Source organism: Drosophila suzukii, chromosome 2R, assembly GCF_043229965.1.
Source record: "Drosophila suzukii chromosome 2R, CBGP_Dsuzu_IsoJpt1.0, whole genome shotgun sequence".
Lineage (NCBI taxonomy): Eukaryota > Metazoa > Arthropoda > Insecta > Diptera > Drosophilidae > Drosophila > Drosophila suzukii.
Window position 1 is genome coordinate 16,981,784 of NC_092081.1, and position 11,998 is coordinate 16,993,781.

General features: G+C 42.5%; 2 protein-coding genes across 3 annotated transcripts; both read left to right on the plus strand.

The window, feature by feature from the left end:
* The first annotated feature begins 458 nt into the window (after positions 1 to 458).
* Positions 459 to 9,137, plus strand: LOC108018125 (uncharacterized). Of its 2 annotated transcripts, XM_070995289.1 has the most exons (10): positions 459 to 912; positions 984 to 1,159; positions 3,746 to 3,947; positions 4,004 to 4,208; positions 4,552 to 6,422; positions 6,481 to 6,586; positions 6,715 to 6,991; positions 7,081 to 7,324; positions 7,540 to 7,854; positions 7,915 to 9,137. In XM_070995289.1, exons 1-10 carry the CDS (start codon positions 723 to 725, stop codon positions 8,427 to 8,429), a joined length of 4,101 nt encoding a protein of 1,366 aa, XP_070851390.1. In that variant the 5' UTR covers positions 459 to 722; the 3' UTR covers positions 8,430 to 9,137. The 2 variants fall into 2 exon arrangements, with proteins under 2 accessions (XP_070851390.1, XP_016941052.3); XM_017085563.4 differs by having other exon boundaries at positions 7,540 to 9,137.
* A 564-nt stretch (positions 9,138 to 9,701) lies between these two features.
* LOC108017851 (uncharacterized) lies at positions 9,702 to 10,992 on the plus strand. The gene has a single exon (XM_017085007.4). It carries the CDS (start codon positions 9,902 to 9,904, stop codon positions 10,916 to 10,918), a length of 1,017 nt encoding a protein of 338 aa, XP_016940496.3. The 5' UTR covers positions 9,702 to 9,901; the 3' UTR covers positions 10,919 to 10,992.
* Positions 10,993 to 11,998: the final 1,006 nt, after the last annotated feature.

The following is an 11,998-nucleotide window of genomic DNA, read 5'->3' on the forward strand; positions in this document are numbered from 1 at the left end:
GCTCAAATTCCAATACAAAAACACACACGAACACACACAGGAATTAAACATTTAAAAGGTTAGGAGAGGCGCCAGATCTAAACAAAAACGAAAAACATTAGATAATAAAACAAAATTTAAAGTGATATGTAAGTATAACGGCAGCGAATGTTCCGTTTCCTTTGTTTACAAGTTTCCAGTACTGGCATTTCCAGTGAAATGATCTCCGTTATTTCGAAAAGCTAACTGCTGCAAGGGCTCTGTAACACACAAACACAAGGGGCGTCGTTGGGTGTTTTTATATTCTTAAAAAGGGGTTTTGGTAAAACCAACTTGAATTAATTTACTTTGATATAATGCATAAAAACTCTTATTATTATATGTGTGTTTTCAAAAAAACAATCAATCAAAAACCCCCAGCGTACCCTCTTCGTAAGCCCCTGCACTTCTATATAAAAAGACGCTGGCGCATCATTCGTGACATTCGTTAACTGAACGTAGCGCCGTGCACTTCGATCGTTAGTCGGCTGCAATACTTTACGTTATACTTATACTATATAGTCCATATCTGTCTGTTTGTGTCTGTGTCTGTGGCTTTGTGTTCGCGAATAACTAACTTTTAATTGCGATCGTACTACAGGAAACAGAAACATTCCGCATAACGATTATCGATCCTAGCCTTTGTGTGAGTGAGTGCATAAGAAACATCCAAAAAAAAGACCAAGAAAAAACTTCTAGCCAAAATGACAAAAAATAAAAATCAAAAAAAGAAGGCGGCCGCTGCAAAAAATAACAACAAAAACAATGATACCGGTACTCTGCCCGAAATCTTGACACCCCCGGCAACGCCGCCGACGAACAACGGCGTCAAAGCCCCCGTACCCCCCGGTACCTACGCCAATGGAATGCCTCGGAAGCCCCTGGTGCCGTGGGGTAAGCTATAAGCTATATACTATAGATTCTGTTTGCAATCCCAACAACAATCCCAATTTTACCGGCTACAGAGCGCGAGTTCATCGGAACTTTTCTCCTGGAAATGGCCGTTCGACAGGTGATCAGTGCCCAGACCGAGTGGTATGTGGATAAGACCAAGTTGCGTCAGATGTTTGATGCCCACTTGGGAGGCCTCCCCAATAGCACCGAAGTGCGCCTAAAGCTGTCCATTCAGGGAGCTTGGAATGTGAGTACCAAGAAAGATAATACATATATTATCATCTTTTTCGTTTCCTTCGTCCAGTTACATATACAGTGAACACTATCATATGAACTCCCGCAGCTTCTTATCTTGCATTTCTAGACTGATTTGATTAGTTAACAAAAGTTGTTCTAAAGTATGTTTTTAATTTATAAATTAAAAATAGTTATATTTAAAATTTATAAATTAAAAATCGTTATATTTAAAATTTTTTGGGTGTTTAAATTATGTATTTCCATTGATCAAAAAAAAACTATCCGTATCGAGAGTGCTAGAGTCTCAAGGAAATATTTTCCCGGGTACCCAAATAAAAATTATTGGTTGACCATATGAAGTGTGTACTGTCCAAATATTAATATGTACTTATTTCTATACTAATTGCATGACAAAGACCAAATATACGCGCTTTTGGTTCGTATGTATGTACCAGTATTTTTTCTATTAACATAAAATCCATTTGTTTGCAAACTTTAATTAACTTGAAATAGTTTTAACATTTTTTTCGTACCCAAAAAGATAATTATTTCAAGCACTTTTGTTCCGAACATTGCTCACATATATTGGTTCAAACAAAATATAAATATTTCTCGGAATAAGCGTCTAGAACGCTTACACCCATACTGATTCGCTAACCCACCCGCGGTAAGAGTGTATTTTGCATCGCTTTCCTTTGTTTTTTGCCAGCCCAAACATTCGGTTCGTATTATCAACACAACTCACAAACACCTTCACATCCGATCGACGCTATGTCTAAGTAGACTGGCGTCTAATAACACGCTCGAGCACATGAGTCATTCCGTTTCGGGTTTGCCCCACCGGATTCATCTTTCGGTGGTCCAAATTCGTATACCCTATAACCTTTCTATAAATTGACTTCATTTGGAAAACGAAACTTGCTAAGCATTATCTTTTCTTAAAATAGACCCCAAATGTCCGAAGTTAACAGGATATGACAAGAAGTCTTCAAGTGGGTTTGCTGATACTGCAATAATGTGATTAGACCTTTTATTTAACCATTTGGTGGTAAACGTCATACAAGTCAAATGGGTAAACACAGGGTTACTACTTGTATCGGGGAGTCCCAGGCTGATTGCAGCGTTTTAAGTGTATAGGTTACGATCTGTACTGGTAATTAAATACTGGTTGTTAGGTAAAACAACCCATGTGTTAAATTTATAAAATTGTTAAAATCTGTTCGGAAACCAAGGCACTGGTCACGTTTTTATAGCATTGGGTTTTATAATTTACCCCTTAAAGTATATATATTCTTGATCAGCATCACAAGACAGTCGATATACTGTTTTTTTCAATACTGTTTGCGAGCTCAGTTTAAAAGCTAGCGTATTAAAACGTAAAAGCGGTTGCCGATTGGACGACTATATCATAGGAGCGATAGGTTAAAACATGCCGATTTTTCAAATTTTTATTTAAAATAAATTTGAGTAGCTTTAACGTTAACGACATGAATCTGAAAAATCGAATTATGTATGTATATACCCTGATCAGGACAAAAAATTTGTACGACCTGGCGACTTTCCTATATTTACCATTGAAACAATATGGTGAAATAGGTTCAAATTTAATGGGTTTCAAGATATTTGCCTAAAATTCGTTGTTAATGGTTTTATATTTTATATGTATACTGTTCTAGTCACATTTTAACTCATTCTTCAAGGGTACTAAAACTTCGGCTTGGCAAAGTTACATTTTCTTTAAAAGAATACCACATAAAAACAAAAGATAATTAGAATATTAAAGTTTGTAGTAGATGAAAGCGATTCAGAGAAAAACCAAAAAGAATCATACCAAAAACAATTTATATGAAATATTATTAAAGTTAACGACTGAACACCAGAACACGTCAATTCCTTATGAAAACTAAAACCAAATTTATTGCTGGTCAAAGGGACCGAAAAGAAATTCAATAAACATTGGGATACAAACAAATATTCGGATATGGTTTAAGTGGCTTCTACTCAGTTGACATGCTTCTTTATACAAACAACAAAATGTACTTAAATAAGTACCGAGATCCTATTTCAACACATTAGCAGGGACTTTTCGCTGTTGGGGGAGGCACTTGAAATCATTACAATTAGTTCAACTTAAGTTTATGATTTTCGGTCAAACATAACAATTTTATGGATGCCTCAACATTTATGAATCTTAAAATTTTAGGCTATACCATTTTATATAGGCTGTACTATTTGAAAGTGCAAGGGTAACAGCGATAATCTGTTATTTCGGATTTCCCTATCGGATTTTCCATTTTATGCGGCCTGTGTATGTCGTTCTGAAAATCATATTAGGGAAAACACGTAAACGTAACATCTGTTAAAGTTATAAAAATCAATTCATGTGATTCCCCGTTTTCCTCTGGAAAAAAGAATGCCCTCTTGATATGGGCTTAAGTAGACTCAAATTACGCTGTTGTAGATTGTTGGCCATACAGATATCGCGAGAATTCAGGCGATAATGAGACTATCAATAACTGAACTGGGTGGGTGGTTTACGTAAACAAAAACAATTGAAATAAAATGCAACGTTTCGCTTCTGTTCCGATATCCACAGATTGGAGCTCTGCTGCATAGGACCAATTTTCTGATCAACACGCCGCGCGGAAATAATAACTATCGCATCAAGAGCTTCTCCTTGATGGACTTTCGCAAGGAGAAGTTCAACTTGCTCGATGAACAGCACCGTTCGCGGGATGCCAATGCCAGGCCCATCGTTCCTGGAGCTCCTGTGGAGGGCGACAAACCCATAACCGAAGGTAGTCTATCTATAATTTAAAAAAAGTTTCTAACTGCATGAGAGTTTTGTTGGCAGAATATAAACTCGATACGCAGGCAACGGCTACGCTTCTGAAATACCAAAAGACGCAAGTGCAGAAACCGGACAAAGATTTCGAGCTAACCTCACTGGGTTGCTATATCTGCCAGGTGAATTTCGAGACAATTGAGAAGTATGAGGAGCATGTGGAGTACCATGGCGACGAATCCGATTTCAAGTCCCTCGAAAAGATGGAGAAGTTGTAAGTTTCAATGGTTTCATATAGCATGGTTACGAACCTTGAAGATTCTTTAAATGTTTAAATTAAGAAAATAGACATTCTATTCTTATCAATTCAGTCTACCTGCATCTGCTGTTTGTATAATAAAATTTTGTTATTTCTTATTGTAAAATTTTCAAAATTATCGGTGGCAAATAAGCCATTCCCATGAGTAACTCGAAGCAGTTGTGTAATATATTATATTAATATATATGGGTACATGTATATAAACGTCTTAGATAAGGAAAGTTTTGTAGGGAATTTCAAACTGATTGTGAATTAAGAAGCTTTTTTAAATGACATGGTCATATTACCTTCCCCACAGTTCTTCGCCCAGGCTGACACTCTCCTATCAGACCTGCGTGGACAGTCACTACTTTGGATTCACTTTGAAGACCGACCTCAAGGATTTGGTCGTGAACAAGTTCATCATAGTGCAGTCGCGGCAATTCTACTACGTGTATAACCCGCAAATGCCACTAGATGTTCCGGCCAGCGGGGAGCTTGTCTTCTTCGTGGACTCGCACGTCTTCATGATCCTCCGGGAGCAGCCCATCGTGATCGGGTTCACCAGCCAGGGGCAGAGGTTTGTGGAGCAGCACCACTTCATGCGGACGGAGGCGCTCCCCAAGGCGAGCTTCAACATCAATCCGTACAGGCTGTCCAACAACGAGACCTTCAAGAGCAAAGGTCTTCCGCCAGCCAATCCGCCCACCCAGGTGGTCAGTGCCCTCAAGCACGAGGACGCTCAGGTGAGGTTGGCGGACTTTGACAAGCACTATCGCAACTACTGTGAGTTGGGCAGGAAGATCACCCAGGAGAATCTCTGCGGAACATTGCGCACTTTGCTCCAGGTGGAGGACATCGAACGGCTGCAGCATTATTTGGACCTTAAGCAAACCAAAATGGAGCTGCATCAGTTCGGACGAGAGCTCTCGGTGAAGGTGCGCCTGGCTACCAATAATTTGAGCGTGGAGGATGTACTCTCCCCTGGCGACGATGTGCTAATCATTAACGAGAAGGGTAATCCGGATTCGGGTGTACGCCAGCTGTTGGATAACAAAAACCAAGTGCTGGAACTGGCACTCAAGGATTTCGATTCCATCTTGCAGTGGGCCCGAAGTGTGGACGAGAAGTTTGGACGGCTGGACAAGCAACCGCGCGTTTACTTTGCCCGCATCCTCGGTGTCTCCACGCAGCGGGTGAATATCACGTGTGAGCGCCAGTTGCCAGACAACACAACCTACACCCTGATCTTCCGTCCTCTGCGGGCAGTGATGCGCTATCAGTACCGAGCACTCCAGCAGTTGTCCCTCACCAGGGCCATCGATGTGCAGCGGATCCTTTTTCCCGGTGAAATACCACGGCAGTCGATTGCACGTGGCGCCTTGGAGCTGAACAACCGGCGCATATCCAGTAATCCGGAGCAGATGCAAGCGGTTCAACAGATAGCGCTGAGCCACAAGCTACCGGCTCCGTACATAGTTTTTGGACCACCGGGAACCGGCAAGACGGCAACCATTTGCGAAGCCATTTACCAGTTGTATGTGCGTCGACCGGAAACGCATATCCTGGTGCTAGCTGGTTCTAATACGGCATGCGACGAGGTGGCGCTCCGACTTCTAAAGGCCATCGCTAAGGCTCCGGAGAGCCAGCCTCGACCGCTCACCCGTATCTTTTCCGCCAGCTGCGATCGGCGCATCGACAATATCGACGATCTGCTGTTGGAGTACTCTAACATGTATGCTCTGCACTTTTATCCGGCCGTTCAGGCGGTTCATCAGTATCGGATTGTCGTCTGCACTCTCAGTTTAGCCGGAAAGCTGTCGACCGGAGGATTCGCCCAGGGGGACGTGTTCTCTCATGTTTTTGTGGACGAGGCTGCCGCTTCCACGGAGGCGGAGGTTTTGATGGGCATCACTTGCACCTTATCGCCGACATCGAATCTGATCCTATCCGGGGATCACAAGCAGCTGGGACCGGTATTACAGTCGCAGAGGGCCAACGAGTGGGGTCTGGGCCAGTCGCTATTCGAGAGACTGATGCAGAGGAAGTGCTACCAAGTGGACGAGGATGGCAGCTACAATCCGGCTGTGCAGACTCGTCTTATCCGCAACTACCGCTCCCATCCGGAGATCGTTTCGCTTTATAACGAGCTCTACTACGGCGGAAAACTACGGGCACACGCACCCATGGGTAAGTAGTTGCACTAACAATATACCCAGGATCATTACATTATGTTTTTGTGTTGCAGAAAGTGTGTGCCGTTTTCAAAACTGGTTTCACATGCCCAGTGCTGACTTTCCCATCATGTTCCATTCGGTATTTGGCACTACAATGAACACCAAAAGCTCTGTGAGGTGAGTGGTTAGAAAGAGGATTAAAATAGGAGATATTATCTAGCAAATTTCTTAAATCAATATATCAATATAATAATGTTAGAAGTAATCATTCGTATTCATATTAAATACCTTCTCCTTTTTGACAGCCTGTGCAACAATAAGGAGATCGATGCTGTTATGGATTACGTCAAGGACCTTATGTACTTCGGTCTCAATGGTGAGAAGGTGTCGCAGACTGATATTGGAATCATATCACCGTACAAGAACCAGTACCAACGCATCCAGGAGCAGTTGGACATGCGCAATTGGTCGCAGATAGATTGCGGATCTGTTGAGCTTTTTCAGGGCAAGGAGAAGCAGGTGATCATAGTGTCCTTCGTGCGCTCCTTTACTCCCAAGCTGGGCTTCTTGAACAATGAACGGGTAAGTGTGCATAAGAAAAATTAAGGGGGGAAAACGGGAAAGACAGAAAATAAAGCATCCATTGAAATAATAATATTTTGACCATTTAGCGTCTGAATGTCCTGCTCTCGCGTCCGATGTCACTGCTTATTCTCATTGGGAATCCACGAACGCTTAGTCAAAACAATGATTTCCGGCGCATAATTGAGATGTGTCGAGATCGTAAGACACTCGTTGGATGCCCGTACTATCGCGAGGATGTGAATCCGAACAAGCAGAACGGGCAGCACAACGGCCATGGAGGCCCAGCTGTGGAGCAGCCTGCATCTGGTCTGGGACAACCCCTAAAGCGAAGTAAAACTCCCTACCAATTTCAATATTGCCAGAGAAACATAAATCGTGATCAAAGAAATACCATTTGAATAACAGCCAATGTCTATGACTCTGCTCCTATTGCATAATAAATCGGCAGATACGGTCATAGTTCTTTAATCACCGATTGCTTGTTTCTCTGGCGCAGTTTGTCCAAAGATATTTGAAATCTCTAACCCGAATCTTTTCCCAATCAGCTGCCAACACAAAGAATCCAGCTCAGGCCGTTCGTCTTTTTTACAATAAGGAGGAACTGCTTAAGCTGGGCATTGAGTGCAAGCCTCAGAAATCGGAGCTGGACAAAATATTTGATGAGTTGCCGAAAGTTCCTCGCTATGTGGATCACAATTCGGATGCAGTTCGTTCAATAGAGGCTCAACTGAAGGATTTAAAATTGGAAAATACGGAGAAAGCCCCAGGAGTATCGGTTTCAGTTCCAAAGACAGCTACGCCTGCTCCACAGCCTGCTGTTGCCCCAAAGCCTACTGTTGCACCTAAGCAATTTACACAACCTGTTGTTGCACCAAGGGCTGCTCCACAGCCTGTTGTTGCACCAAGGGCTGCTCCACAGCCTGTTGTTGCACCAAGGCCTGCTTCACAGCCCGCTGTTGCACCAAGGGCTGTTCCACAGCCCGCTGTTGCACAAATGTCATCTGTCCGGTCTTCAGAATCCCAGATTCCTTCGCCTTCCAGACGTCCAGTAGTCAAGACCTCCGAACCCTTGGTTATTCCGGCTTTCAAACGACCGGAACCCAAGGTGCCAGATCCTCTTTCCATACCGCCATATCGTTCGCAAAAATATATTAACGGAGTGCCATGTGGCATTGAATTGCCCAGCGCTCCGCCATTGTCGCCGCCAAAGACCAGGTCCTCGACTTACAGCCACATTCCGAGTGGCAACCTACGGTTCGAGAATATGCGTCGCACGCCCGAGGAGTACCATCGTCAGCCACCCTTCAACGAGCAGCGCCGTGCGCCGCCTTTCCACGAGCCGCACGGTAACTGGAACAATTTTGGCTGGTATCCGCCACGATCTCCTCCAACGCCACCACCGAAGGAAAAGAAGTCGAATTGCGTCATTTCATAATTGTAGCTTCTGTAAAGGCTACTTCATATCTATGGGGACAGTGCGGTTGCTTGGCATAACAAGTGACCGTGTGGTCCTCTTTTTGACTTTGCTATTGGCATTTGTGCGATCTGAGATCATCCATGCGCCAAGTAGCAATACAACTTACCAAATAGATTCGCACCTGATTTGCGTCCACTGGAAAAGCAGGTCCAGAAGATTGGTTTACCCTAATCAATTGGGTTAACCCAATCTTCTGTTCTGCCTTTTCCCCTGGGTCGCATCATTTGCGAATGTAATTGATTCGAGCAAAGACATGGAGCTCTCAAAGTGAACACTTTTCGGTTGTCCCACCCCAAGGTTTTTGATTTATGCTATGGAACCGATTCCTTAGTATAAGCCGCAAATCTTGTGTGCGATTCAGTCTTCAGGTTTGACTTTGGGTGTTTTAAAATATATAATAATTAACTCAGAAGGGGGATCGATATAATACTAGATGTATCCCCCACAAAAATAAATATGTAAACCGGACCATTGAATTTCTGTAACCGTTCCATATCTATGTAAGACTATAAGGACTTTTTAAAATAAGTGCCATTCCTTTGTAATCTGTCCTTCCACGGAAGGAATCATACAAATTAAGGAACATTGCTAATGTGCTCCGCGGTTTATTTTTTTATCCAAATAATATGTTTCATTTAAATAAACAAACAAAAGTGTCTTAAAGCATTCCAATTTTTGATTTTTTGAAGTGCTTACGGAATAAAACGATTGTTGGTCAAAGCTATTGGTGTCTGATCTTATCAGATTTTTAGAATAGGTTTAGCACCTGAAAGACTATTTTTTGGTTATGAGTAAAGGTCACTAAGGACAGCGGTACACACGAATCTGCGAAATCAACGTTTTTGACGTTTTATGAATGTGTAATATAACAGTGTTAATAATAATTGGCCAAGCCGCCGAGGATTTATAAGCAAATCGACGGCAATTTCAAATATGAACTAGGGTCCAGTGCAAACTTTTTCTTTGGTGAACCTAATCTTATTCTCTTATTTCCCATTATTATAATTTATTCAATTGCGTGAAGCAACTCAATTTCTAAAATGAAACCATACATTTTTTACAATATATTTTTGTTAAAGCTTTAAGTTATTTGTAGAGCTCATAAATGAATATGCATGGTTTTTAAAAGAAATTTGATTATAATATTTTCTGTTAAGGTGCTTTTCTGATTAAATGTAAATAGATCCGATCAAAATTATTTTTGTAATATCTGGAATGTTTGGATTTTTTTTGGATCCCAGTAGGCATTACAAGAGGTCCACTGTCAGGGGCTATCCACTCCATTGTTTGGATCATATATTTTTCGTTATCGCTTCCAACTAGTTCAAATAGTAAAATAAAAGGTTTAAAACTTACTAAAAATTACAGTGGATCCAACTTTGTGAGATTCAGAGAATTCGGCGGCGCATATACGGATATCCCCTAGGAAAATGAGTTCTTTCGGCAAAAGCAGTGGTCAGAATGCTGCAGTGGTGCCAACACCCCGAGGTCGAGGTGCCAACAGCAATGCTGGGGTCACAGTGCGTTCCAAGTTAGCGGCGCCTCTATCGACGCAGACGGCGGGAACACGCAGAGCTGTTCACGGCGGAGCGGGCGATGGAGGATCCGATGCGGCTTGGAAGCAGCCCGGTCGTCGGCTGGTCATGACTGGTCCACCTGCTCGGCTGGTCCAGCCCACTATAGCCTCGTCTCTGAGGGCCAGCACCAACAGGCAGACGGTGAAGCAGCAGTTTGAGCAAGCGGCTCTTGGGAAGGGCAGATCAGGTGGTCCACCGCCAAAGGGAACCGAACCGGAAGTCAAGAGGCAGCCCAAGCAGCGGGTAATGTCCCAAGCGGCCAAACAGGCGGCCCGAGCCCGTCTCTGGCCAAACAAACCGGCCGGCGGAGGCTTCATCTCGAATCTGCGCAAGGATAGGCTTCCAGTGCCTCAGGAACCAAGTCCCTTGTCGGAATACGAGGCCATGCTGGAGGAGGCAGAGGCCAAAGAGGCGAAACCAAAAGAGCTTCTGGAGACGGGTATCCAGACGAACGAGGCGGAGATCCTTGACCATAAACTAGTCCTGGGCGGATTAAAGACTGTATGCCCCTCGGCTCACCTGGTCGATCAGATTGATCGGGAGAGGCGCGAGCTAAAGGCGAAAAAGGAGCGACAGTCGACGCGCAGGTTCGCAGCCCACGAGCAACAGGAGGAACTGCATCTGGACGAGCTGAGGGAGTTCTCTCTGCGGAATGCCGTGACCAAGCGGACGCCCAAGAAGCCACCGCCGATCCAGTACGCCCCCTATGACAACCAGTACCAGAACGTGTTTAAGTCAATGGATGATTTCTTCAGCCGAGTCCAGTCTTCCGTGCCCAAGTCGGAATCCGTGACCAACATCCAGGAGCGCATTAAGCGCAAGGAACAGGAGCTGCTGAGCCTCTTCGACAACGTCGACCTAAACGAGTAAACACGAAACAGATCAAATTCACAGCCAATGATATTTCAAATTAATTGTGTCGTACTGGTAAATGAAAAGTTATTTTTAAAAAACAGTCTTTAGTTTAGTTTCATCTGCTAACAAGATCATGCTTAGCTTGAGAACTTATATAGATTTTGAAGGTATTAATAAGGGACATAGCCAGAAGACATTTTTTACAACAAGGTCATAGTTATACTTGTTACTCGTAGAGTAAAAGGGTATACTAGATGTGTAACAGGTAGAAGAAAGCGTTTCCGACCCTATAAAGTTTATATATTATTGATCGAGGCGGTCGACTATAGCATTTTCTCTTGTTATTTTAAATATTTCATAATTTAACATTTGATTCGACATTTTCGTTCTCAAATTTACTGAATAAATAAAAACGTTAAATATTAGTATTAATACAATATACCCCATTACTGTACGAGTAACTGGTTTAAGAAAGGAAATCAACTTTGGTTGGCCGAAGTTTTTATGCCCAGCAGCTATAAGGAAAAGTCAATGTTAATTTTTATGGATTCTTGTAATTATTTTGTAATTCGAAAATATTAGAAAATATTTTAAATCCCAGACGAAAACAGAAAACTATTAAAGCCGACGAAGCTATAATTTGGTCCGTATTAATTTTACAATATTTCTTCCGATCGGTTCTTTGGCAGCTTTATGATATAGTAGGCAGATTTTTTGTTTAATTTAATAATACGATAATATGCCAAAGAACACATAATTATTTCCGATAATTCCTATGGGAGCCATACGATATAGTTGTCCGATTTGAGAAGGTTTCATCTCGAAAGCTTTCAAACTGTGAGGCTTTTCCGCGTAGAAACTGATAGACGGGTGTACATGTCAAGATTGACTCGTCTAGTGATACTGATCAAGAATATGAATATATACATTATGGGGTCGGAGACGTCACCTTCACTGAAAACTATAACTATTAAAATGAATTTGCATCGTAAAAGGTGCAACCTCATTTTATGTTGCCATAAAGTCTGTAATCTGTAATCGGAAATTAAACCACGTGGAGGGAGCACACTTATTTGAACAACTATAGTCAGCGTG

Bases quoted from the DNA above. Each gene is read 5' to 3' on its own strand.
- LOC108018125 (XM_017085563.4), top strand. From the start codon at position 723: ATGACAAAAAATAAAAATCAAAAAAAGAAGGCGGCCGCTGCAAAAAAT. The intron at 913-983 runs GTAAGCTATAAG...TACCGGCTACAG, and splicing joins GAAGCCCCTGGTGCCGTGGG to AGCGCGAGTTCATCGGAACT. The intron at 6,423-6,480 runs GTAAGTAGTTGC...TTTGTGTTGCAG, and splicing joins ACGGGCACACGCACCCATGG to AAAGTGTGTGCCGTTTTCAA.
- LOC108017851 (XM_017085007.4), top strand. From the start codon at position 9,902: ATGAGTTCTTTCGGCAAAAGCAGTGGTCAGAATGCTGCAGTGGTGCCA.